General features: G+C 50.8%; 1 protein-coding gene across 2 annotated transcripts in view; it reads left to right on the top strand.

Annotated features, from left to right (window-relative positions):
• The first annotated feature begins 18867 nt into the window (after window positions 1–18867).
• MTMR4 (myotubularin related protein 4) overlaps window positions 18868–27832 on the top strand; it is a 36112-nt gene continuing 27147 nt past the window's right edge. Inside the window, exon 1 of one of the 2 annotated variants that reach the window (XM_053995921.1) lies at window positions 18868–18944. In XM_053995921.1, the coding sequence (XP_053851896.1) occupies window positions 18942–18944 (3 nt within the window). In that variant the 5' untranslated portion in view covers window positions 18868–18941. Of the gene's footprint in view, window positions 18945–25730; window positions 26951–27832 lie in introns of those variants that run through there. The other variant, XM_053995920.1, reaches the window with a different exon arrangement.

Here is a 27832-nt window from a genome sequence, read left to right as displayed (position 1 = left end):
TCTGGCCAGTCTGCATCTGCTTGTGGAGAACAGAGGCTGGAGACTGGGAATTCAGTCTGGCTGGTCAGAGTATGTGTACATGGAATCCAAAATGCATATCTCTAGGTGATAGAGATGCAAGCATGAGAACAAACTTCCCGAAGTCAGTGATGACTTGGTATTGGCTACCAACTTTTACATGGAGGCTCCATATTTTTCTTTTTTTTTTTTTAATAAAAGCATCTGGGCTCACAGCCCCAGGAGTTTGGGGGTCTGTGAGGTGGCTGTGGTGTCTTTAAGAGAGTTTGCTGGAAGATGAACATCTAAGTAAACTGGGAAATAAATGTAAAAGTTTCACTTACAGATTTCTAGGAACATCTGGGTTCCCCTTTTCTTTGCTGCATTCTCAGGAATCTGTTTATCTGGCTGTGACAGTTATTTAATTTTTTTGAGAGAGCCTTGACTGGGACATTACCTCAGAGGTGTCACTGCTGTGGGTTTTGTGGCAGGGTCCGTCCAGCCCATCTGTCTCAACAACAGTGTAACTTACCTGTCAGATTTAGTTGTAACAAGCCAGAAGGAAAAAAAACCAAACCCAAAACCCAAATCAAGGGAAGCTTTAGGGGCAGATCTTGACACAGAGACTTTGGAGAATGCTGCTGTTCCGGCTTTTATTGTGATCTCAATCTGCCAAATATGCACTGGCCTGCTTTTGTTTTTTGTTTCCGTGGGGCTTCTCAAAGTCTCCCTTGTGCCAGTGCTGGGGAGCACAGGGATGATGTGAGCAGCCTTTCCTCGGCCTGGTGCCTGTGTCTCGCTGAGCTCTGCTCACCTGGAGGCAGGTGCCAGGCCTGGATGACTCTCGTCCGCCCTGTTGGTGAGGATTGCTCTGGGAATTGGGCCTTCTCCTCCAAGAGATGTGGTTTTAGCCTGTGCTCTTTGAGACAGCGTTATTTCTATCCCTCTTTGCTTTCTCCAGTTTGTTTCAGAGGCTGCTGTCAGTGGAGGGAGAGGGTTGTTCTCAGTAAGACTTTGGTAGGTGAGGAAAAAGGAGGGTAGAGAGAACTGAGATTGTTTTGGGGTCTGTGTGGTTGCACTGAGGGTGTGCAGTGGTGTTGGAAATGACTGAGCATTGTTTCACAGGAAAATCCAGCAGTGTCATCTAACCCAGGTTATTTTTATGAGAGAGAAATGTGAACAGAAGGAAAGAAATCAGTGTTGTATGCTTGCACATCACACTTAACTTCCCAGGACATGGTCCTCCAAGGAATTAATAATTATCAGTTATGAAAGTTCATATCTTTCCCCTTCCGAGGCAGCTCCAGCCAGCCAGTTTCCCGTGTGTTTTTGGATTTCTAGTGGTCTCTGTGAGACTTGTCGCTCTTTGCAGAACTAGATCAGAGCCCTTTTTAGATAATGATGAATGGAGATGAGAGCTATTTAAAAAATTACTTTGCTCTTAGCAAATTAGTGTAACAGATTAATCCCTGCTCATAATCACTGGCCTGTTCTTCAGGAGGATGCTGGGGCTGTGATGGAGCAGGACGGAATTTTGTCTGGTCACTTGGAGCACGTTCCTGGCTGATGTAATCATGTTTCTCCCTGATGTTCCCGCAGTTCCACGCACTCCCAACAGCCCCAAAGGGTAGGATTTCCCTCCGGAGGGATCAGATGATTAGCTTATAAATAGCAAATGCCTGCTCAGGCCTACTTTCCAGGGTGATTTGGTCCCTGTCCTGTCCAAAGCAATGAGTACAGCTGCCTTCACACGTTGTGGCCCAGAGCCGAATCCAAGGAAAGGGGGATGCTTTCCCTTGAGATGGTGAATTTCTGCCCAGAAGGAAGTGCTGAGGTTTGACGTGCAGCCTCTTGTCACTCTGACATACCTGGGTTTGCCTCGGAGCTGGAGGAGCTCCTTCCCAGTGGGGTGGGGATGGTTTTCATGGGGTGTGTTTTGCAATGTCATTGTGCAGTGATCTGTGTGTGATGGGTCTGGGAGCAGCCTCGGCCTTTCCAGACAGAGGTAACTTTAGTGGGACAGAGCATCAGCACAGCTAATCTGACAGTTCCCACTCTTAACAGCTCTCAGGCCTTTGTTGGTACTTATTATTTTGTCTGTGTTGCTCTTTCTTAGTTGAGAGATGCCCTCAAATTTCTTCTTCAAGAGAGAAGCCTGCCCAGGGCCTATCCCAAGAGAGGAGAGTTATTTGTCAGTGTATTCTTTTTCAACATGTATCAAGTTTCTGGCCTCAGAGGTTTCCTTTTATGTTGTGAGCTTTTGTAGGCGCTTTATTCCCTTTAGTCTCTGATGGAGAGCATTCCTGATCTGCCTTCCCTTGTGGATCCTATTGCTTCACTCCTAGGTGGAGTGCTTGCTCAGCAGTGTGTGTGAGACAGCTGATCTCAGGCACTGCACACCCGGGATTGTCGGCTGGCCCAGCCACACACGACAAGAGTTCTGGTTTGCCAGCATTTCCTGGGGGACAGAAACACTGTGCTGTCTCTTGCAAGGGTGCGGGTCTGATCCCACCGCGGAGCGTTCACAGGAAGGATGGCAGTTAGGGTTAAGGTTTTCCTAATCCTTGGGAATGGGATTTGCTAGAAATAAGATTGGTGGGAATGTTCTGATAACAAAGTACAGGCGACATATTGGGTGCCTCTGTCTGAGATGGAGCAAGAGCCAAATCTGGTGACTCTTGCTGAGGCTGCTGACCACTGTCAGCTCCTCCCTGCTTCGGAGGAGCCTGTGCCTGTGGCAGGGACAGAGGTAGACATGGCTCACAACTTATCTGCTTGGGGGCAAAGTCTTGTAGCTGAACTTAAGCCCAGAATTGCAGCAGGGTATTCTTTGGAGCTCAGCTTTCTGCCATTTCATGCTGTCAGAACAGCACTGGCTGTGAAGTGGAGTCCTGGTTCCTTTTCCAACCTGACCAGTTCTTCACTGCAAAATGAAATTGTGGAATTGTTCTCAGAACGTGCTTGGACATGGCACTGCCTGTTAGTGACAACTTTATGGTAAGGACCCTCAAAGTATTTCTACTCTGTAGTCAGTTCAATTGCTTAGGCTCTGCCAGCCTTTTCCTGATGGTCCCTGCTGAAGCTGAGGATCGCTCCAAGCAAGCAAGGGCTGCAGTTTGCATTGTTCCTTCTGGAAGCTTCAGAGGGTTTTGTTGGTATGTTTTATTCTAGAAACTTGTTGAAGTAGACAGCTTCCCTCGAGTGGATGAGTGCCTTGTGGCAATCCAGCATGAATCTATTCAATTGTCTCTGTTGTTTCAACTGTGCTGCCTGGATTTGCAATAATTTTTTTTTATTCTTTCAAAGGACTCAGCAGAAATCTCCTTATTGCAGGAGCATGACTGGCACATAGCACTCAGGGCCACCAGTGTGACAGAGCCAGGTGGGATCTGTTTTAATGGGAACAAGAGCAGCCATTGTCCTGTTTAGTATCTCATTTATGAAGCACCTACACCCAGTTTGGAGAATGTCTCACTGAGGGTACTCTGGGAGAGCATGGCTGGCTGCCAGCCTGGAGCCTGGGTCATGCCCGTGCTTCCTGCAGCTCAGCTTGGCTGCCAGCACCACCTGGCAGCTTCATCACCCTGCAGGTGCCTCATGACCTGGAGTGCTCAGGAGGAGCTTTAGGAGGATGTGAGGAGCCCTGAAGTTGTTGCTTCTCACCCCAGTCAGAATCATTTGGGCTTATACTCACTTCTGCTTTCCAGCCAGACAGCACCCCCTTCCTGCCTCCCCTAGGTCAGGCCTGCAGCTGCCCCCGTGCCAGAGGCACTTCTGTCTTCCTTCCCAAATGGCAGAATGAACTTCCCAAAAGCTAAAATGTTCTGTTCTTGCTGAAAACTTTGGAGCAAGCCCATGGCATCTGGACACAGGCCAAAAAGCCAGTGCTGCCCTGGAGTTCAGGCTTGGGGCAGTAGAAGTGAGTCTCTTCAGGCACAAGGCCTGGGGAGACTGAAGTTGGATATGGGATGGAGCAGCCTGTATGTGCTAGGACAGAGTCTGTGTTTGGAAGGGGGAAAAACAGCTGTGAGGTATTTGGGCATTTGGTGGGAAGAAACCCAGCCACGTGGGAGTTGGTGAGCTCCTCTGGAAACACTAGAGATGTTTTTCAAGCTGCTTTATGTACCACTGAGGATGCTGTGTCTGCAGTACATTCCCAGTGGCCTGGGGTATTAAATTTTCCTCTGGCTGCGCTGAAGTACAGTTCATGGTTTCTGTCCTCTTGCCGACTTTCCTGTGCCCTTAGGTAGGTCTGGACCCTTTTCAGCCATACATTCCCTCTCCAGTGCTGCTTCAAGGTTTCTTACAGCCTGAGACTTATGTCCTCTGTATGTGGGATTTATTTCCTTTGATGCTCTAGTTCAGTCCTGCTTTATTTTTTAAAAGCTATGGCCCTTGTGACTTGGGGAACTGCTGCTGACTTCTGGTGTGATGAGAGTGTCTGTCTGTGTGCTCCAGGGCAGCCATTTCCCTCCAATTCCAATGGACCATGGGATGGCTGGGCACCCTGCAGAGGGATTCATTCTGGCTCCTCTTTCTGGGGTATCAGCTTTTCCTTCTGTGTGTTTGTACTCCTAAACAATGTGCCTGGTTCTTCTCAGTCCTCTGCAAACATTTGTCTCACCTTCACTGGGCTCTTCATCACCTGCCTCCTGTGGAGGGAAGATCTGCTGCTCCTGGAAAGTGCCAGAGCGTAATATTTTGCTGTCAGGAAGTCCTGGCTTGTGCTTTTCATATCCACCCCTTCACAAGAGGTAACTTCTCTAGGAAAAGAAAGTTCCTTGTGTCTACACACCTCCTCTGACAAACAGGTGATATCTTGAGGTCGTGGATGTGTGTGCAAACCCAGCCAGGGGAAATGGATACAGTGAGAGGGAGTCTGGGCAATGAGAATTCTCATCTTGCTTGTAGCAAGGAAACGGCTCCCCTGGACCTGGTTTCCACTAAGTGCCAGGGGCTCTACCTGTTGCCCCTTTCCCTTCTGCAGAAAGAGGGAATAACACCATGTGCAGGAAGAGGGACAAGAGCTGAGGTCAGCAGTGGCTCTTCCCAAAGAAGCTGTAGCCTAGCTGAGCTGATTGGTAAGCAGCTGATTGGGAATTTTGGTACTGATGCCAGCTCTGACACTGGCAGCCTTGGTTGGTGCTACAGCTCACAGGGTACAGTGCCTTTATAAAGTAACTTTGTTACTACATTGATGGAGTTTTATCATACCCAGGATAACCATATCCTTCCTGTTTGCACTCCAGCTCCCTCACTGCTGCCCTGCTCAGGGCCTTGCTGCCTCTTAACTCAGGCGAAACTCAGGTGAAATTGCACTGGCCTCTGAATGTTTGTTATCACTGTGCCCTGAGTGCTCATGTTTGGATATAGCTGCCTACAGGAAGAGAAAGTCCCTTGATTTCCAAGGAGAACTGCTTGTTTGTGCTGTGAAGTCCCTATTTTCTAGGGGGTGTTGAACCTGTGGTACATCCTAAAGGGCACATAATGGCAAGAATAGAGGATCTTTTCATTAGAACTGCTGTGGTGAGAGAAGGGGCCGTGGGAGACTCCCAGGCAGTGGAGGGGGGTGCAGAAATCCCCAGAGAACATCTGGGACCCAAGAGCGAGTCCCAGATGTTCTCTGCATCTTTGCTGGATTGCACCATCCCTCAGGGCCATGTCAATGGCTCCTGCCCACAGGGGAAATGGTCCCTTCAGCAAAGCTGTTGCTGCAGCAGCTTTGCTTTGTGACAGCTCCACTTCTGCTCCTCCTGGCACTTGGGATCCTTGGAGTGGGTGTTCACCGTGCCCAGTGAGAACAACGCGGGGTGTTTGGGGGAAGTGTCTTTCGAAGGACTGACCTGGGCACAGTTCATCTTTCCCATAAACATTCCACAGGGATGCTGGCTGTTTCTGTGTGATGTGGTGATACTGGGGATTATCGCCCTGGAAGAGCAGATCCTTTGTCTCCCACAGCTGGTTGGGAGCACAAAGAACTGTGTTGGAGAGGAGCTTTGCTGCTTGCTGAAGGTGAGGGATGAGTCTTGGTGCAGGAAGGGGTAATTAGTAGGGCTGCCTCAGGCTGAGATTTGATGGATGTTGCGAGGAGCAGGGGCTGCAGAGAAACCTCTGCAGGACTTTGAGACAATACATGATTAGAAGAACTGAATGAACGGGTTTGCTTTGGCCTGAAGAATTGGTCACGTCCTTTCTGATGCCTCTGGCTGACTCATACCACTGAGTGCTCCTCGGGGAGCTGGTAGCTCCCAGCATCCAAGGTACTGTGCTTGTTATAGGGCAGCCTGGAGACATATTGCAGGCAGCTGCCAGAGGGAATGCCACGTTACCGGCAGGCAGCCAGCACAGCCTGGATGCAGATCCATGGGAAGTGGATGCCAGGGCTGGGATGTGCCAGTGAACGACTCATATCCCTCCCTGCTGTCCTTTGCACTTCCTTGGGCTAGCACGAGGTTATATCTTCCTTACCCTGTTCTTTGTTCTTTCCCCTATCTGGAACTGGAAAGTTAATCTATTGGGACTCTCCAGAGAGTGCCACTCTTCCCAGTATGCCAGTGAGCAGATCAGTCCCTCTCTGCTGTCTCATTACTGCATTTCCAAACAAAAGTGGGTAGCTAAGCACCTTTGGATGCTGGCTCAGATGATCCTAGACAGAGCCTGTTTTGTTCAGCAAGGAGAGCAAATTGAGATTATTTTTTAATGTGAAACTCTTGAATGCAGAGGTTCTGTGCAGATTTAGCTCATTAGGAAACTCTGCAGAGTGCTTTTGCTGCCATTGCTAAATGAGGCAAAAGAGGAAGTAAAAGTGGTTCTGTGCTGTGAAGTGGATTCATAGTTTTCTTTTATAATAAACCACAGACTTATGGACAAGTGAATTCCCCGTCTCCCTTTCTCTTTGTTCCGCTGCATCGTTCCTTCTTTAATAGGCATTTTTACTAGAGGAATTCCCAGAAGTATGAGAGGAACTGTTCTTCCTGTGAGCTTGTCTTCTATTGAAATACAAGAGGAAGTTCCTTAGACTTCTGTGAAAAGGTTCAATAGGTCTCATGGCAGAGGAAGTCACATTTTCAGCATGTTTTACTAATGACGAAGTACTCAAAACCGAAGCTGGAATGAGCAGCCAGTTCCTCCTTGGAATTCCCTGGGGAGCAGTAGCCCAGCAGGTCCTTGTGCTGCCACTCCTGCTTCCTCCCACCCCCCAAAATCCTACAGCAAAGGATTGATACAGCAAAGGGAGTGATAGAAGCTGGGAAGTGGGATGTTTGAGTGCTGTGACTCCAGCTTTCCATTCCACCTGTTCTCTAGAGCTGTGGGGCTGGAGCCCAGGATGCTGGCCTGTGTGGCAATGTGGGCTGGAGTGAAAGCACAGTGCTGGGGAAAACCTGGATTCAGCTGGAATTGCTGATAGAGCTGCCACTGGTGTCAGTGACTGTGGGATTCCCTCAGTGCATGTCAGTGATGCACTGTTAGGAGGAAGGGAACTGCCTCATGTTTGGGCAAAGATGATAAAAATCCCAGTGCTTCCTGAGATTTGTCTTTGTGTTAGATAAAGTCTGATGCATTGCAGTCTTATCCTAAACCTTGCAGTGGTAGGAATTTGATCCTTAATGAGTTTTATTATAGTCAGTTATGAAGGGGAAAAACCCCCAGGCTCTGTTCCCTGTGTGAATTGCAGCAGATGAGAATCAATCCTCTGGCTCCTCTTGGTACCCAGCTCAGCATGTGGCCATCTTCATCCCTCGTCCTGCTGGAAGCTGCCAGCAGGGCAGGGACAGCATGTGTGAATTTGAGCAGCTCTTGCTGCTAGATATGCTGGGGACTTGCTATATATATCAAATTGCCTTCTCTTCCCTTGTATCAATTGGCTGGGGATTTCCCTTTCTAAGAGTGCCTTTGGAGCAGCCGGCACGGCCAGTGCTGTTTTTAGAAGCAGTTAAGCTCGTGCTGAGAGAGAGCACGAGATGGCAGCACTTAAGCTCAGCTGAACTTGCTGACCTGCCCACATCCTTTGAGGTGAGGTTATTAATGAAAGCAGGTCAGTGTGCAAGGCATTACCTTCATGGGATTTTCCATTGCTGAAGTGCAAACCAGTTTTGAAAGGCCCCAGATACCTGGAAATTAAAGACCAAAGGTTCTGGTTTAACCTTCTTAGACTTTGGGGGCTTTGGCGGGGGGGGGGGGGGGGGGGGGAAGGGGAATTGTTAAACACCGGGTGATGTTTTGCTTGGTTTTGGGAGGGATACCACCTCCAGAAAAGCCTCACGGAGGCCAAGTTTTCAAGTTCGTTGCCTGGTTGTGAAGAACAGCTGTGGTAACACAAAGCCCTGAGAGGGTTCCTTGGGAAGGAGGATGTCCAGGCTTGTTGACATAGCAAACCATCAGGAGACAGTGCCTGCAAACTCTGGGTTTCCATGGGAGCCAGCAGCTCTGACCACGTTCAAGTTGGACATGCAATTGAAAGTGAGCTCTTAGCTTATTAATAACTGTCAAGGGTTTTCATCTCCTCTTGTGGTCTTCTGTAGCTTGAGGGTAAAAACCCTGAGCAGATGTTCATTGCTCTGTGTTAGAGGTTCTTCCTGTGAAAGGCAGAGCTGGGAACTTAATGTGATGATGGCACAATTATTGCAAGTTTTGGAGAGGAACTGGCTTTCCCCCAGGAGCGGGGAGGAGCATTCAGCAGAGCTGTGTGTTCCCAGCCACATTTCAAGGGTCAGTGCTGCAGGGCCTGGCACAGGATCCTCCTTGTTGCTTGTGTGAAGGCTGCTGGGGAAACTGGGCTTGGTCTGGGTGAGTCAAGAGAATAAATCCTGATGCTTCCTTGTCCTCTCAGACCTGCTGATGGTTTCAGTCATAGCTTTTTCACATAGGTGTTTATGTGCGTTACTAAATGATGCTTCATTTTATTCCTGTGGAAGAAAACTACCCTTGGAGAAACCAGGCTTTCCTAGAAATTTTGCCTGTGGTGAATAGTGACACTTGAGCTCTTGCCTGGGGTCTGCCTCCAGCCAGCCAGCATGAGTTTCCAGAGCTGAGGAGCCTCAGCCGGAGCTGAAGCGTGGCTGTCACAGGGCTGTGAATCCCAGTAGTGTTATGTGATCACCTGGAATAAAAGCAGTATTTTCTGCTTTCAGAAACTGTTTCTATTGACTGTTGCAAGGGAGATTCCAGATCCTTGCAGGCAGGCACCATTTCAGATGCCAAAGGTGCCCTGGCTGCCCTTTACCAAGGGCTATAGTTCCCCCCATTCCATCCTGTCCTCTGGCTGAAGGAACATGCCTCAGAAACCTTAGGACTCCTAAAGTAATACCACATGGGTATGTTTATGCACTTGTATAAAATAATAATAGTTACATTTGTAATAACAACAGGGCTGATGCTGTGTTGCTGGTGTTTGGTTGGAATTATTTTGAAGTACCCACATGTTGAATGCCAGGGTATTAGACATGGGTGTTTGGGAAAGCCCAGAGCTTGGCTGGGAAAACTTGTAGTGGGGTAGGGAGGGGAAGTGGCATACTTTAGGACTCTATCTTTGGATTTCAGAGCCTTCTGGTGTGTTTGGGTCACATATCTCAGGTTTTTTCTGCAGTCACAAAGATTGCCTTTTAGAAAAAACTGTGGCTGTCAGAGACTCCCCAAGCTGATGGGAGTTCAAGGTGAATTCTCCTTGTGCGTAATGAGAACTGAGGGTTTGCGTAGAGACCAGTTTAGGCAGCACTTCTCTGGCCTGGAGACTTGGGATGTGACCTCAGTAGTGCAGGCACCATTTCCTTGGAGCTGTCGCTGCTTCCTTCCCGAGAGTGGGCTGAACTCGGTGCACGGTGTGGAGGGAGGGGCCAGGGCAGCATGAGAGGAGCCCTGCGCTGACAGATGCCTCCCTTCGGAGCTGCAGGACGCCAGGAGGAGGCGGGAGCCCGGACTGCAGCTGGCATGGGTCCGTCTGCCTGCTTTGGGTAGGGACCAGGCAATTGTTTGCACTTGAATAAAGGCTTAGTTGTGACTTGAAATGTCCCAACTGCTTTTTTAAAGAAAAGCAAACAAAGCTGGAGAACAACAGGCTGTAGTTACAGGGAACTTTGAAAATGTTTGCCAAAGCTGTGCTTCCTGTCTCTGTCAGTCCTTGGTTATAGAGTTCAGCTCGGAGCCTTAGCTTTTAATTCCTTCTCTGTCATCTTGGGATGAAAGATCTGTAGGGTGGGCATGGCACGGGGGCAGCAGGGCTCTCTCGGTCCGTGGTTCCTCATGGAAAAGACTGAGGGGACTGTCACTGCCAGCGGCTGCCGCGGGCTGGTTGGGATGGGAATGAATCGGTGCGGTGATGGCAGCGCCTCCGCCAGGCCCTGCTCCCGGCCCTGCTCTTTCCGAGCACGGAGCAGGAGGCAGATGCTGACCTGGCAGGGACCATCCCTGGTGTACTGCTGCCACCTGGTGCCACCGGCTGCCCCAGCCCCGAGGCTGCGGCGCCGGCAGAGCCACAGCCCCGGGAGGAGAGGGCAGATGAGCTGAGAAGCTCCTGGTCCTGGCTCTGCTTCCTTCACCATCATTGCGGTCCCCTTGAAACTCTGATTTCACTGTCGTTAATGTAAAGAGCAGAGTCAGCTGGCAGGCAGGCAGGCTGCTGAAATTAATTGTGCTTAAAATCATTGCAGAGATGGATAGCAGTGCTCGTTGAGGGTCTGGCAAGGTGCTGGGTTCTGTTCTCTTCCCTCATTATCCCGTACACCTTGATGGCATCTGGGTGACACTGCTGCACCCTGCAGCTGGGGTCTGTCAGAATCTGCCCCCATCTCAGACTCACAGAAGGCAAGGTTTGAAAAGGACCTTAAAGATCATTTTGTTCCATCTTGCACATGATATAAACTGTTTTCTGGCTCCTTATGTATCAATCTCTCCTGACTCCTGACTGAGCAAGATGTGGCAGAGGAAAGGATGGGACAGACAAAATGCTGCTGGGGACATGGTCCTGCAGCTTGAATACACCATAAGGATCTCCCCCTCCCCGGTTCTTTCACTCTTCTGCAAAACAGCTTGTCATTACACTGCTTTGACAGTGTCCCCAGGCTAAGCTGTCCCCTGAGCCTGACACAGAGGTGGCTGGCAGGTGTATCCCTGGCCCAGCCTATTGAGTTCAGCATTTTTTAGAGTTTGGTGGTGTTTTCCTCCCCCACTAGCATCTAGTCTTGTTTGCCTGTTTCCCCCTCCAGCTCTTTCCACACCCGCTTCTACATTCCTGCATCGTTCCTTCCACCCTCACCAGTGCTCAGTTCTATGCTGTTCAGCAGCACAAACCCCAAAACTGCCTGTAGCCCAGTGCTGCTCCTGCTCCAGTGATATCTGCTCAGCTCAGTGACCCCTGTTCCCACCAGCAACTCTGCCGCAGGGTCTGCATTGTTCTTCCCAAGCTCTGTGATCTTCAGCCACCTCATGTATTTCCTTCCCCAAAATTTCTCCTGTTCATTCTCCCTTTTGGCAGTGGTGCATCCATGGCAGCTCTAGGGTCCAGGCCTGCCCACAGCCATGCAGGCTCAGGGCTCGTAGCAGAGCTACTCTGGGCTTTGCTAAACCAGAGCTTTGTTTTTATTGCGCATTAAGCCTGTGGCTGCTCTGGGCACCCCTCTGATTTCTCCAGCCTTCTTTCCCCTTCTTTTTTACTGCAGAGGACTTTGTTTCTTTAGAAGGGAGAAGGACAAAATACGATATCTGCATTCCCTCCTGCCTTTCTGCATTCTTCCTGGCACTCTGCTCCTTTCCCTGCACCAGGCACAAAGTTCTCCTCTGGTTTGTCCTCTGATCTCTGCCCCTGTGCTGTCTGTTCCCCCCTGTTGCACTATTCTTCTTCGCCTCTTGCACAGTTTCTCACATGCCTCTGAATCCTTCTCCATGCTGTGTAGTTTCTCCTCTGTTAAAAGCAAAGCTCACCTCTGCTCCTACTCACCTCCTATGCCTAATTTTTTTTTCCCCAATTCCATTATAAGTCCCTTGGACACAGCCCAGTCAAAGTGAAGTCCTTCATCTCCTCAGCCTGGAACTGCTGCTGCAAAAACCCTGAGCTTGGCTAAATCTCCATGTTATTCTCCTCACCTTCACCATTTGGGAGATTTGACTCCGTGGCAGTTGTGCTCCTGAAATCCTGAACTCGCTCTGCCCGTTCTCTCCTTTGCTCTGCTCCTCCTCCTGTACTTCCTTGGGGATTTGCTGTCCCAGCAGGGCTCTGGTTTCTGTCCTGTTGCTCTGTGTAACCTTACCCTCACACACATTTCCTGCCTTCCTTTGCAGCTGGCACAGGCATATTCTCTCCCTCTCCCCCTGTGCCTGGCTGTCAGTTACAGGCCTGGATAATCTGTCCCTGTGTTCCCTGTGTCCCTCTGTGGCTGATCCCGGCCTCCAGCATCCTCCCTGTACAGGTGTATGTGCTTGCCCTGGGAATGGGCATGAGGACCAGCCCAGCACTGGCCACATGTGGGTGTGTTTTTGAGGGCTTGAAGACTGCTGTGCAGTCAGGAGCGTTCTTGGCTATGGCAGCTTTCCCTGAACCCTGCAATCCTGCAGAGAGCTGATTTATGTGTCCTGGCCTGAGCTCTTGGGAGCAATCCCACGTTTGAAACCTAGATGTTCCCCCTTGGAATGCAACTGAAGCCTCAGCAGCCTTCAAAGAAGTCATGATTACTTTGAAATATGAAGAAAAATGCTTTCAGGGTATTTTGATCATCACCTGACTCCCAGGTTGGACAACCAGGAAGAGTTTGCAACTCGTGACCTTCTCCTAATGGCTGTGGGTGAGCCGGGTGGGATGTGGTTCTGTGCCATGGGCTAAGTGAGGCAGTGGCCGTGTCTTGCTCTGTGTTCGCCTGAGGCTGTCCCCTGGAACTCAGGATGGGCCATGCAGTGTAATGGCAGATGGCCCCCTCCCCTGGGGTGATTCCTCTTGCCCTCCTCACATCTCCAAGGTAGGATAACTTTGAACATGAGACTCAGTCTGTGATCCCAAGTCACTGATCATGCGAAGAGTACCTGGAGGTTGGGGTGTGCCGAGGGCACCATGGGCTGCTCTGCTTTCCCAGAGCCTGTGGAGATTCATGTATTCAGACCTGGACTAAAAACAACTATTTAATGGAGTTTTAAATACTCCAAGCAACAAAAAGGACAACTTTTCCCATAAGCTTGATGGAATTTATTCCATTCTGAAACTTTATCTACCAGTAATTGGATTGAGATCTGTCCTTGTCAGCAGGACGGATACTTAGCATAAATACTGCAGTATATTGAAGAATTCTTTTATTTTATTATCTTTGGGTTTTCAAGCTGCATAGGTGAGCTGGTTTTGCTTTGGATCAGTACGTGGCATTGGTCTTCCTGCTGCAAGTGTGCTGGCTGAGCTCTGGCAGTTGTAGCCATGGTCCCAGCAGTGCTGGGGACAGAAGTGCCACCCATCAGTCCCCCCTGTCATCACTGCTATTACATATTTTCGCAGTGGACTTTTTGCCAGTCCCTGTTGAGCAGCTCATGTGGGGGTGCCTGTGAGATCCTCTAATCTGCACTTCCAGCAGCCCTTCATCCATGGGTAATTCTGCATCTTGGAATTCAGCCCTTCCCCCTGGTTAGACCATAAATTATGATCCCTTCATGCTGCAGAGCAATCTGAATACTTTGGCAACTTGTCACCGTCGTCTGGTATTGCTGTGACATTCAGGGGTTCTGGTAGTCTGATCTTTTCTTTTTAATAGTTATTCAGCAGTAAAAGAGTTTTGTTGTTGAAGAGCAGCTGGTCACGGCCTTCATTAGAAACAACCCTCTTAGCTGCAATTTTGTTTAAAATAACAAAGACCAGCCCATTCAATCTGCTTTGCATGTAACTGTGGGGTCTGACAATTAAATTTTTTAGCCTCTAATTAGTGGGAGGCTTGAGATGGCTGTTTCTGTTTCATTTGGGATCACAATAAGGCTAATAGGTTTCCTGGTTTTTTCCTTCTAACATCCCCTGTTTAATATTGGACTTGTTCTTCCCCTTTAAGTGCACCAGGACCAACTCTACCGTTTTAGCTGAAATTAAAGCAAAAATCTCTGCCTGGGGCAGATGCTGAGTGCAGAGAGCTCCGCTCCAACTGCAAACAATGGCTGGAGTTTTATGAGCAATTAAAATCGAGTCTCCAAGCAGGGAGTGAGGAGCTGCCAGGGGCCACCCACCTCGCCTGGGGCACCCATGACACCCCTGCAGCCAGGAAGCCTTAGCCAGTTCCTGCTCCCTTTCCCAGCTTTCCAAAGCTTCATGTGTGTATGTGTATGGGCACCCTCCCTCCTTCCCACAGGACCCAGGTTCCGTGCTGTGCTGGCAGGGAGCAGGTGCTGTTCCTCATTATTCTGTGTTCTCACCATTGTTAATCCCACTGTGCTGGAGGCAGGACTTTCAGCTTTTTTTCAGAGGTTCCTATAAATTCACAGCACTGGGCTTTCATGGCACCTCTGGGACACCTGAGGAGGCAAAGGGAGAGGAAGTGATTGTCCTGGGTTTTGACAGCCCAGTTGTTTGTGGGGATTGCTGTGATTCCCAGTTCCTGTCACATCCTGGCTCGCAGCTGAGAGGGGACCTGGTTGTTGCAGTCCAGAGCTGCAGTTTGGAAAAGGAGCAGTCCTTTTCCCAGTGTGTGTGTGACAGTCTGGCCAGGGCCGAAGGCTGAGCGTCCTGGAGGATGCAGGGAGAGCTTAGTCCTGGCCAGGTTCTTCCAGCAGCCTCGTCCACCATCTACAGGGAATGGGGACAGAGGTTCCAGACACTGCTCCAGTCCCTGCCCCTCTGTTTTTCACCAGGAGGGCCAAAGATCCCTGGAGGCAGCAGTGTGGTTGCATAAGGAAGTGTGGGAGAGCAAATGAAGTTTTACAGGTGTTCTCAACTCTGACACAGCTTTATTATCTGAGGTTTGTCTCCCAGACTGAGAGTTCCAGAGGAGGCTACAAGCTGTAAAAATGCTCAAGATAAGTGAATTATTTTCTCTGCTTCCCCCAGCCCAGATGTGTCAGGTGGCATCACCTCACCAGTCCCACCAGCAGCACCAGTTCCTCCTTCCTCCAGTGAGCTATGGGGGGAGGGCAGGCATCTGCTGCCCCATGCTCTGCCTGTGACTGCACAGCAGCAGAACAGCCTGAGGCTCTGGGCTTTGGGGTGACTTGGGGGTGAAAAAACTCAACATGAGCTATCGGTGTGCCAGTGACAGGACAAGGAGGGATGGGTTCAAACTGAGAGAGGAAATTTAGGCTAGCTATATTGGGAAGGAATTCTTCTCTGTCAGGGTGGGGAGGCCCTGGCACAGGTTGCTCAGAGACGCTGTGGCTGCCCCTGGATCCCTGGAAGTGTCCAAGGCCAGGTAGGATGGGGCTTGGACCAACCTGGTCTTGCCCATGGCAGGGCCTGGAGCAAGAGGAGCTTTAAGGTCCCTTTCAACCGAAAGCATTTTGTGATTCAATGATTCCATCTGTGTGTGAAAGGCCATTGTTCTCTTTTATCTTCAGTGCCATCCTTTTTGTCTTGGCTTTCTCTGTCCCTGGTTCCCTCTTCATTTAATTCTATAGCATCAGCCTTCATCTTGGAATAGCAGGTGGCCAACCCCAGCCCATGCCCTGTGATCAAGATTTTAAGGGGAACTTCTGTCCTGGATTTTGGGGTAATCCAGCCTCTTGCATGGGAAGCACCTCCTTGAACAGGTGCCAAACCTGACTTCCACAGGAGAAGTTGGTAGGTCCAGCCCAGAGAGGTGTTGGACAGCATTGCTGGGTGCAGTGGGCAGCTACCCAAGGGCTCTCTCCCAAGGGCTGGAGACCCTGGGCTAGAGGCCACAGGGGCAGAGCCAGCAGCCAGTGGAACACAGCAGCCTTTGAAAGGAGGAGGGTATGGCCAGCCCTGAAACAGAAGGATGCATTTGAGATGCCAGCACAGGAGCACATGGAGCTGCAGAAGTGCTTGAGTGAGACTGCCTGGTAGCCTGGGCCGAGTGTCATTCGGGTAAGGCTGGAGGTCCCCAGAGGTACAAGCAGCACTTGGATTTTTATGGTATCTTCTGCTTTTTTCTCACCCCATAAATCCTCAGGAACCTCTTCAGCATTGCCCTGCTCCCACAGGAGGAGGAAGGCCCTGGGGACACAGGAGCAGCAGCATTCCAGCAGGCTGAGCTCATGGGGCCAGGACTCCTGCTGCCATGGATTGCCTTCCTTTTGGGCAACGGGCTGTCCAGAGAGCTGGGGGATGGGAGTGAGGAGGAACCTCCTTGGTCATGACACAGCCACAGAGTTTCAGTTTCTGGTCATTACTGACTTGTACAAGGAAGGAACTGAGAAACTGCGCTGGCCATTAGCAGTGATTGGATAAATTGGTACACAGCACACTGCAGGAACGGTATTCCTGTTGTTCAGTGTTGTCAATAATTCAAGTGTCTTCAGATTTAGGGAAAAAAGCATATTTAACATTTTTCTTCTTCCCTTTCTTATTTACAAACTAATTGTGCTTCACACGTCACTCGCAAGTCACCAGTTGGCAGTGACTCTCCTGGTAGCTCCTGCTGGAGGGTCTTTCCTCTGTGAAGTCTGATATGTGAGATCATTTGCTAAGTAGTGGGAAAAAGGCTTTTATAGTTCAAAAGAGACAGACTGATTTGGGTTTGAAGGGTGATAGTGCAGTATTTGGCCTTTTCTGTTTTCAAAGGAAATTTGATTCCCAGTGTGTGCTTTTTTCATAGTTTCCTGGGACTTGGTGATCTGCTTTTAAATGTAAGGTAATATGACAGAATGGTTTGGGTTGGAAGGGACCTTACAGACAATCTCGTTCTACCCCCTGCCATGGGCAGGGACACCTCCCACTGTCCCAGGCTGCTCCAAGCCCTGTCCAGCCTGGCCTTGGGCACTGCCAGGGATCCAGGGGCAGCCACAGCTGCTCTGGGCACCCTGTGCCAGGGCCTGCCCACCCTGCCAGGGAACAATTCCTTCCCAATATCCCATCCATCCCTGCCCTCAGGCAGTGGGAAGCCATTCCCTGTGTCCTGTCCCTCCATCCCTTGTCCAGCTCTCCTGGAGCCCCCTCAGGCTCTGGCAGGGGCTCTGAGCTCTCCCTGGATCCTTCCCTTCTCCTGGTGAACACCCTCAGCTCTCCCAGCCTGGTTCCAGCACAGAGGGGCTCCAGCCCTCAGAGCAGCTCCATGGCCCCATAAAGATAAGAATCAAATGTAGAGATATATTGCATGAATCTGCAGTCCTTTCTGACCTCCCATTCCTTTCTCCTGTCCTTTCCTGCCAAGTGCATGGTGGGATGTGAGAGATGACCTGAAAGGCCAAGGATAACAATTCCAACCTGGGCACAGCAGGAGCATGGTGGGAGCAGCTGCCTCACTGTGGGAATCGCATCTCAGCAATGTCTCCTGTGTGCTGGCATTCAGCTTGGCCTTCTGATGTGTGGGTGGCAAACCTGACTTAATTCTGGGCTGGGAAGGAAATCCCTGAGCAAAGGAGAGCCTTGGGCAGGTATTCAGAACTCTTCTGTAGCCAACACAATTCCTGAGTGGTGGAAGGAGGGGGATTCCCAGCTGGGGTGTGTTGTGTGAGATGTTTAGATAATCTCCAAGTGCACATTTGTTGGCATTTGTATTTCACCTGAGGAGAAGAAAGGTTAAAATTAATAGTGGCAAAATTTACGGAAGACCTTGAGCATTCCCGGAGTTCTTGACGTGCCACAGGGAACTGGCAGAAATCAGGTTGGGTTGGTGAGCTCTGAGCCATCCTCAACCTACACTGAAATACTGAAGATCCCTGTTTAAAATGTCATTGTATTTAAAAAACATTGGGACACACACATGCAGATTTCTGTGCTGCTTCACAGAATCACAGGATGGTTTGGGTGGGAAGGGGCCTTAAAGCCCATCCCACCCCCTGCCATGGGCAGGGACACCTCCCACTATCCCAGTTTGTTCCAAGCCCCGTCCAGCCTGGCCTTGGACACCGCCAGGGATGGGGCAGTGGGAGGCTGCTCAGGCACATGAGTGGTACCAGGACAGGAGTGCCCAGGGCTCAGCCCATCCCTGGTCCCAGTGTTTAATTATAGATAATTCCATCCCCTCTGGGGGTGGCTGGAAGAGCAAAGCAGAGGCAAAATGTGGGCAGATGAGAGAAATGTTGGTGATCAACTGGTCTTGTATTGGAGACGCCTGAAAACTTTGAGGAAGGATCTCTTCCTCCATGGAGTTCCCAGGATCACCTGTAGGAGCATCTGGTCCTGTTGGAAAAGATCTTGGAGCAGGACCTTGTTCAAGTCTTGCTGCGTGGCTTTTCCCTTCCTACAGACGCCCCCTGTGACCTCCCTCAAGCAGGGCAAAGCTGGCAGAAGGACCTGCTGGTTTTTCCTGGTACTTGGAGTGCTTGCATCCTGCCCCACCTCCCAGGCAGGACCCAACTGGATTTAGAGGTGTTTTCCTCCCAGCACCACAGTGATCTTCTCCAAACACTCAAGTTCCCTGTGAAGAATCTTCCCCAGGTCCTTGAACCACAATGACCAAGTCTGTCTTCCTTCAGCTCCCTCCTGTGTTCCCCCAAAGTGTGGGTTTTGTGCTTGTGGGGCACAGGCTGATGTGTTCTTATGTGACAAGTCCTGGGTGCTGTGTTAGTGAGCGACCAGAAGGATTTGGTGTGTTCCCCTGATGCTGAATCTGGTTTCTAGCAGCTCCTGGAAAGGGCACAAAACAGAAGTTGGCAGGGATAGGGAGAGACTGGGCACTGGCCTCAGGGGTCTTGATTTTTTTCTCCTCTGTGTTCACACTGGAGTACCATTCCTGTAAATTAAATTTCTTAACTAAATTCGTATAAGCTGAACTTCTGCTCTGGGTTGTCTCCTCTTTGCTGCAGGTGAGACTTGTGGAAGAACAAGAAGAGACTGAGCTGTGATTGAACTAGGAGGGTTTGGACGGTGTCTGAGGATGGTGAGTCCATGTCCTATTTCATCTCTACAGGATGGACATTGAGGGGCTGGGGTGTGTCCAGGGCAGGGAACGGAGCTGGGAAGGGGCTGGAGCCCCAGGAGCAGCTGAGGCAGCTGGAAAGGAGCTCAGCCTGGAGAAAAGGAGGCTCAGGGGGGACCTTGTGGCTCTGCACAGCTCCTGACAGGAGGGGACAGCCGGGGGGGTCGGGCTCTGCTCCCAGGGAACAGGGACAGGAGGAGAGGGAACGGCCTCAGGCTGGGCCAGGCGAGGCTCAGGGTTGACATTGGGAAAATTTCTCACTGAAAGGGCTGTCCAGCCCTGGCACAGCTGCCCAGGGCAGCGTTAGTGTCTCTGTGCCTGGATGAGTTTAACAGCCCTGTGGATGTGGCACTTGGGGACATGGGTTAGTGGTGGCCTTGGCAGCACTTTGGGGATGGTTGGACTCGTTGGGTCTTAGAGAGCTTTTCCAACCTTAATGATTCCATGATTCTGGTCTGCCTCTGTCCTCTGTGGGTGGTCTTGTTCTTTGTGTGTCCAAATCTTGTACTATTGCTAAATGTAGGAGAAGAAATACAAGAATGAGCAAGAAGAGTGCAACAGTATTGTGTATTATATACAATAATATAATAGAGAGGATTTGTCACTGTCATCAAGATGCTGTTAACAGGAAACATTTATTCCTCAATCGCTTATTGGAATAGATTGGGAAAAAAGTAAAAAAGACTGAAACCCTCTTCTGTCTCCCTGTACTACTGACATAGTCATCCAGTTTTTGTGGCTTACTGATTTATTTTTTCTTTAAAACTTACTGCTGGGGTTTCTCATTGTGTTCCTCTGTTGCCTCTCAATGAAGGATTTCACACCATGTTAATAACAGCTCTGGTGCCACCAAAGAAGCAGAAATTTCACAAGAATTAGTCACAGAAAAATGTGGTAGCAAAGAATCTGAACCACAGCCAAAGCAGCCAGATTGCTGATAAACTCGGATAAAGGGCCTCTAATACCTCCAGCAAGAAATAACCCAAAATACAAGGGATCTGCTGCGAGGAAAAAAGCTGGAGACTGCGAGGAAAAAAGTTGAAAGATATGCTGAAAGTGTCCTGAGGGGGTTAGTCTGAAGAGGGGTGATCTGTGGGTGGGCAGATCCTGAACTTGCTGCAAGTGACATGGATCAGCACCAGCTTCGTGTTGTTGTGGGGGAAGAGGTGCTGAGGAGAACTGCAGAGACAAAGGGCTGCAAATTCAGACTGGGGACATGAAAATTCAGGTTAAACATGTTAGAAAAAATAAAAGATAAAAATCTGGCAGAGTGCTTGAGGAAATGGTGGTGTCTCCTGAGGGATTGTCCCCGATGTATTTTGTTAACAACTGGAATAGGAAAGGAAATGTGCTCTCTGCATCAATCAGTTAAGCTCTCAGCTCGAGTAGTTACACACTCAGCATTTTTGCTGTAGCCCCTGTCCTCATGCTCCCTGGTGCTGCCTCATGATCTCCTGTGCTTCTTGCTGGAAGAGCTGATCCCCATGATACAGGGTGAGGAACTTAGTCTGGGGTGAGGAGATGAAAGTCCTCGCCTGACGAAACCTGTGAAAGGGCCTCCCACTTCAGCTTGGAGCTGCCCTGGTGTCACATTGGAGGTGTAAAACCCAACAGCTCCTCTGGGTGGGATTGAGGCGAGAGGGATGCAGATGTATCCAGATATGAACAAAAAAAAGGGAATAAACACATGGAAAATGCATCAAAAATCCCCCCAGGAAACACAGAGAAGGCCAGACTGGGTCCCCTGAGGGCAAGGCTGGTCAGACACCCGGCCCAGTGAATGCTGCAGGGGTGCGTGACTCAGGTGTGTGCCCTCACCTAGCAGGACCTGCAGCTCAGGGACTTGGTAATCCAGAAACTATTTATTGATGTTTTATGAGCCCTTGGTAGGTTTTCCTTCCATGAATTCATCAGGCTTTTAAAGACCAGGTGAAGATTTGCAGTTGTGTCAGAGCTGTGCTGCCAAGCACCTCTTGCTTTGTTCGGAACCAGCTCCGTGCTGTTTTGGCTGGTTCTTGTATTGGGAATAACAATAAGGTGTGGTGCTGCCTATGAGCATCTCCTGCCCTTCAGGATTTCGTAGATCTCCACACACGCCCCTTGGACATCTGAAGAGCTCTAGTCTTTTAAATTCTCTGTAGAAAAAGCCACCTTTAGTTCTCATCATCCCTCCCTGGACCTGTGATTTTTTTTTTTGTTTCTTGTTTTGTGTTTTTTTGGGGGGACAGGGGTTGGGTTTGGTTTGGTTGGTTGGTTTTTTTTAAATTTTTTTTTTTTTTTTTTTTTTTTGAGTACAGAGACTGGACTTTTGAATTTACTAAAACATAGAAGCTTTTCTTTTCCCTGAACTCATTTCCTATGTCTGGACAGACCTTACCCTGACCTGGCCCTGCCCACCCTTAGCTGTAATCATCGTTTGATTTCTTGTACACGAGAGGGTTTCCTTATCAGTACCCTAAGATACCTTTACTGTTTCAAAGGATCTTCTGAAAAGGTTGTTTGGGGTTTTTTTAATATTTTATTAAAATGCTCCTGTGATTTTTTGAAAATTTATTTTTTCATTTCAGAAAAAATAAAACAACCACCAAAAGCCCCTCCCATTTCACCCATAGTTTTGGGAAGAGACTATGGGCTTTTTGTCTCCCATGGCAAGGGAGAGAAAGTGACTTGTAATTGCAAGCTGTAGAAATAAGCACTTACCTCCACCCCCTTACCTGAGCTTCTGTCAGCAGAAGGCAGAGAGCTGATGAAACTTCTGCCAGCCTCCTCGGAGTCCTGTGACCTCTCTGGAGGGCTGTGGCTCCCGACTTAGACACAGGGTGGGCTGTGGGTTTAGGGGTGCCTCGGAGCTGGCTGGATCCCTGTTCCCTGCAGGCATACTGGGTGCTTCCTTAATTCCCTGTGCTCACGGCAAGCTGAGACCACAGCACCAGTGTCCTGTGGTTAGCAAGGGCAGGCCCAACAGCCTTGCCCTTATTCAGCAGCACCCCAGATGTGCCTCACCACCTGCTCTTCCCTTTCTGCTGCTCTGGATTCATGGTCTAGTGTGAACAGCTTGGATTGCATGACTCTTCCCACTTTTCCCCAAAACTAGCTGCTGATAGGAATGACCTTGAAGACAGCACTAGTGCTGGTTTAATCCTGAACTCTGGCTAATGGAGCCCTAACGAGCACTTGGTACCTTACTACATTACCTAAAACTAATCTGCCAGGTGGGTTGGTGCAGGTGCTGTGCTGGCACTCAGTGCTCAGCTCCCACAGCAACATTCCCTCTCCTGACTGCTGGGATACTGGCACTGTAGGCATCTGGTTCTTACCCTGTGGAGGGGCCCATGACTTACCTGAGGTGGGTATTGGCAGCCACCCCTCATCCCCTCGTGCTGGTGCATGGAGTTGACAGCCCATGACTTGTGCCCTTTTGTCCCTCTCCTCAAAGGTTTCTTGCTCACCTCTGGGCACCTTTCTGAACAAATACCAAAAGCAGTATTACAGAGCTATAAATTATTCTATCATGCTATCCAGATTAAAACATGACACTCACCATGCCAGTCCTGATTTATGGGGTATAAAACAGTAACTTCTCTTTGCACAGGTTTAAGGGTTTGTTTCCACCTCAGGCTAAGCAGCCTTTCAGTTCACCCACAAACCTCCCTAGGCTTTGAGGAAATTAACTATTTATGTAGGGGGACCTGAAACAAAGATGCCCTTTGTGCTACAGAAGTAGGGGAGGCAGAACAAGAAGTGCTTTGGCCACAGCTCATCAGTCTCAGCATCAGCTTATGGAGAGAGAGAGGAATAAGTGTCTGAGTGCAGCTCATCTCACCCAATGCAGGCATCTGCCAGGCAGAAAGAGAATAAATTTTAACTTTTAGAATGAGATAAATGGTGCAAGTCTCTCCCTTCCCCATCTGACCTGGAAAAAAAAAATCTAGATAACTAGTTCCTAGTTTGATCTTCACTGAAAATAAATACTCAGGCCTGGAAGGATCTAAAGTAGAGTATCCTGATGGCCCCTCTACTGCTGGAGCCCCTGGCTGTCAGGCAGAGCTTCCCTGGCTCCCACTGACTTATTTCTCATGTCCTGGAATTCCCTTTCCAGGGCAGTCATCTCCTCCTGCCAATTTTTCTGTCAGTTTTCTCCAGCTGGAGGCAGATCAGGGCAGTCTCTGCAGTGGATGTGCTACCAGGGACAGGGCTGTGTATGCAGATTTCTGCCAGCCCTTGCCTTCCCTCCCCTCCATCTGTACGGTGATGCCCTGTGCTGGCATGAGGAGAAGCTCACCCTTAATCTATAGAAGGGATGGGTGTGGTGCCTTCTACCTAAGGAGAGAGCAATTTTATTTGCGGTGCCAAAAAGACATAGAGGATAAAGCTATGCCAGGATTGGGAAGGGTGTACATGTCTGTGGAAGGCTGAGTCAGGTGTGCTGGCAACTCCCTACAGTCAATGGGACCAGTTTTTCTCTTAGAATCATGGAATGATTTGGGTTAGAAGGGACCTGGCCAGGTGGGAATTAGCTGCTCCCTCGCCCACACTTTCCCAAACTTGCAGAAAGCTGGACCTGCCACTGGCAAAATGATTCATTTCAGGATGCTGACTGGCTCCAGACCACAAGAGATATTTCAGCATCCTGATGCCTGTCCTGTGCTCCCAATGCAGATTCCTTGGGCAAGTGGGACCAGATGTTCCCTGTGAACCCTGTGCCCTAGGCTGGGTTCCTGGTGCATGTTTGCGTGTCTCCATAAGGAATATCATCTCCTTTGGAGGCTGCAGGATGGCCCCTTGAGTGCCAGTCCTATCTTTGCCAAGCACTATATCATCTCCAAGCCTCTAAATCCCTTTTGGGACCTTCAGGAGAAGGCTGCAAGCTGTTTACCTGCAGTGTGGATCCAGGGATGTCTGGAGGGGTGGGAGGAGCAGCACAGGAACAGTGGGCATTGCTAGTGGGAGGGAAAAGGGACAAATCGCTGCCAGCTGCCCTTAAGAACATGCTGCCCACATTATATTCAGCTCCTCCTCCTCAGAACTGAGAAACACTTGTAATGGTGGTTGGGAGATGATGAAGGAGATTTCTCTCTGCCTACATGAGCACACACACTGAGAACACTCAGAGGAGCCCAGTCCTGTGAAATAACCTTCTCTTCCTCTGTGATTTGTGACAGTGGAGAAGAGAGCCCAGTTGGGGAGGCATCCGAGGTGGCATTTAGGAATTCCCTCTGGCTAAGCCAGCTAAGGAGTCTGGAGCACTCTGCAGTCCTGTGCTGGGCTGCCCAGCACCACTCCTGCCTTTGCCTGGGTCACTGGAGGGAAAGGATGGCAATATTTTGGGAACTCTTGAAGGAAGTGAAAGCAGAGTCTGAATCAAGTTCCTCTTGAAAGTCTGTGAAGCCACTGAACTTCAAAGCAATGTTTCTGCTCTGCACCAGGCTCAGTGCTTGGGCAGAACTTTCTATGTCATGTGTGAGTCTTTTTCTGATACTTAAAGTGCAAAAATATTTTAGTGAAAGCAGAAGTTCTATTTGTGGACGTTCAGGTCAGCTTAGGTTGGAAATTCAGAGTACTGATCTGACGAGCAGCCCTTTAACTCTGCACAGCTGCAGCTTAGGGGGGTTACAATGCAAACAATCCCTGTGCCAGGCCCTGAACTGAGCCTTGGCCCTAAAAATCTTGCTGTTGGTTGGAGCAAACCTCTTACCTACCTTGTCTGTGGTTTTGTGTGTTATAGACTCTGTTCTTGTGCTGTGTGCTTTTAACAGCAATGTGTACTCGCACTCTGCCCGAGAGAGTCACGGACTTCAGCTGTTCCCCGGATGTGCTGTGTTGCTTTTCCCCTGATGCATATCAAAAACCCAATAAATACTGGCTTTACGGTGTTTCTAGCCACACTTTCTCTCCAGTATAAAATGTTCCTTCAGCTTCAGCTGCTCTGGTTTCTCTCAGCATTCCCTCCAGTGACCCAGGCAAAGGTCACCTGCAGGGAGCAGGGCACTCCTCCTGCCACTCACTTTTGGCCAAGAAAAATCTGTAACCTCATCCACAACCCTCTGTCCTTATGTGTAACCCTCTGTTTGTGTCCATAACCCTCTATTCTTGTGTTCTGGTTTGTGGGTGCCAACTGGTTCAGGTGCCCCAAGGATGAGCAATGCCTGACATCCACCCACTGCTCTGTGTAAATGGTGGCGTGGGGCAAAGCAAGGGTGAAATGGGATTTCATGGCTTATCTGCAGGTGTGGCTATGTGTTCTTCTAAGTCTTTTATCCTAAGTAGTGAAACTGGTGTAACCATGTGAGTCTGTGGGATTGTTTTGTCAGCAAGGGAGCTTCATGGAACTGAATTTTGCCCTGCAAGTAACAGTGAGCAGCATGTCTGTGTGTCACAAAGCTGTCCCTTTAGCGGAGGCAGCTCTGAATAATCTAACCTTGAGCAATTTTGCAGAGAAATGCTGAAGTCTTATCTGACTTGAGAAAAGCTCTTTGAGATCCCATTGGTATTGCTGGGGAGAGCTGTCTGTGGTGTCTTTGGGGCAAACACATCTAAGAGGAGCTCAATGGCTGTGCTCTGTTTGGATTTGTGTTTTGGGAGCAAAAAGCTGATGTGATTTGAGCCAGATAGTGGGGCCTTTGAGGACTGATGAAGAGTCAGGTTTTAATTTTGCATTTTAACAGAGATTCTCCCTCTGGCTCAGTGGTGGGGGCAGAATAGCAGCTGATGGTAGAAATGAAGATGGGTTTGCCCAGGAAGCTGCTCCTGTGGTTCCTGAGAAAGACTGTGACCTGGGAGCTGTTTGCTCCTGAGCTTGATGAACAGCAGGTAGTAAAGGTGAGCCCTTAGGGGGCTGGTGTTGGGAGGTGGGTGCTCAGCCACAGTGTTTCCTGCGCCCATGGCCTTACCCTGTTTCTGTGAGCATTTCCAACGGGAGCTGGGAGAACTTCACATGGGAGCTAAGTGTCCAAGTGGTGAGTGAGAGGAGCCTTGTCCACTCCAGAGCCCAGGCACCAGCACACAGGTGCTGGTGGGAACCAGGGACATCTGACTAGTCCCTGTGCACATGAAGCTCCTGGAAAGGAGGACTTTTAGTCTTGGGAGTGTTGAATGGTGAGATTGCAGCAGGGCAGCCCCCTTATCCTCATCTCCTGGTCCAGGCACAGAGGATTGCTGGCAGATAGAAGGCTCAAGGGTGCAGTCGCACATCCTGGCTGAGCTTCTGGGAGCAGGGCCGGTGCTGAGGCCTCGACATTGGAGTGGAGGGCTGGGGACGGACGCCTCGGGGCAAAGGGCTTGATGCTGGGGTGCAGAGGTCAGCACGGGGTTGAAGGGCTCAGGGCAGAGGGGTCGATGCCAGGGTGGAGGGCTCGGAGCAGAGGGCATGCAGCTGAGGCAGAGGCTTCAGTGCTGGTGTGGAGGCATTGGTGTGGGGTCAGTGGGCTCGTGGCAGAAGGCTCCGTGCCGGGCTGCCCGGGTGGAGGGCTCGGGGCAGAGGGCGCGGTGCCGGGGCACGGAGCAGCCTTCCCGCTATTGTTCCCGGCGCTCCCAGTGCCGCCATCAGTGCGGCACGAGGCGGTGCCGGCGGGAGCGGCGCCATGGGCCGGGAATGCCGCTCCTGGCCGACGAACGGGCAGTGCCCGCGATGCCGCCGTCCGCTCCATTTTCTGTCTCGCCCATCACGGGGACGCTCAGATGGCAGAGCCGCGCTCGGCGGTCCTGGGAGGGAGGTGGAGTCTGCCCATCCTCCGCCCGCCCTCCCTCCATTGTCGGCGGCGGCACCGGCACCGGCACCTGCTCGGGCCACCGGCGGCCGGGATGCTCCTGCCCTTCCTGGCGGAGCGGGGACGCTGCCGCAGTGCCCGGGCCGCAGCTCGCAGCCGGAGGGAGGAGATGCTGCTTGTGCCTGCCCGGCCCTGCTGCCGCCTCGGGAAATGAACATGAGTCTGCCAGGCCGCGTCTCCTGCTCCATGCTCAACTGCTTTGTAAGTGCTGCTTTTTATTCCCCTTCTCTCCTCCATGGAAGCGGGGCCGTAAGCCAGCTGCGCTCTCCAACGCACATGCCGGTGGAGGCATCCTCTGGATCTGCCCGGGGAGAAGGGGGACCCCCTTCTCCTGGCTCCCACATGCCGCCGGAGGACACCGCGGCCCGTCCCTGCTGCCCTGGCCGGGCCCAAGGGCACAGCAGTGCCCGGCGCCGCGGGCTGAGCCCAGTCAGGCCCTGGCCACTGTGCTGGGCCCCGCAGGCTCTGGACCCTGCCTGGAGCTGGGCAATTACCGTGCGAGAGCAGCCGACCCCCGGGGAGCCCCGCGCCCCCTCCCTGGCTGCGGCTGTGCAGGACCCCTCGGGTGCTGTGCTGTGCTGTGCTGTGCTGTGCTGTGCTGTGCTGTGCTGTGCTGTGGGGGGTCCTGCACTCGGCGCCTTTTACACCTTCAGTGAGAGGGGGTTTCCTGCTCTGACCCTTCCTGCAGACCCACCCTCAACCCCCCAGGGCACTCCTGGCCAGATGGGCTCTGAGGGCTTCAGGAGGCTTGTGAAGAGAGCAGCGTGCTGACCCCCACCCTGCTGGTACCGGGGATGGGGCTGTGGCGGGAGGGGATGCTCAGCCTCTGCCTGCCCTGTGCTGCAGGCGAGGAGGGACTCAAGGACACCCAGGGGGGTGGAGAGCTCAGGCTGCCCTGTTCCAGTTCCTGCTGCTCCCTGGGATTTTCTTTGCGAACTGCAAAGTGAGGATGGGAGAGGATCTCTGCTTCCTGGCTGCTGCACCGGCACATGGGCACACACCTTCCCTTTGTGCTCGTCTGGGCTGGTGCCTCAGTCTTGGAGTTAGCCACTGGCAGGAGGGGCCCCAAGGCCCCATGGTCTC

Source organism: Vidua macroura, chromosome 20 (genome assembly GCF_024509145.1).
Source record: "Vidua macroura isolate BioBank_ID:100142 chromosome 20, ASM2450914v1, whole genome shotgun sequence".
NCBI lineage: Eukaryota > Metazoa > Chordata > Aves > Passeriformes > Viduidae > Vidua > Vidua macroura.
Note: the sequence above shows the minus strand (reverse complement) of the source record. Positions and strands in the feature narration are given on the sequence as shown.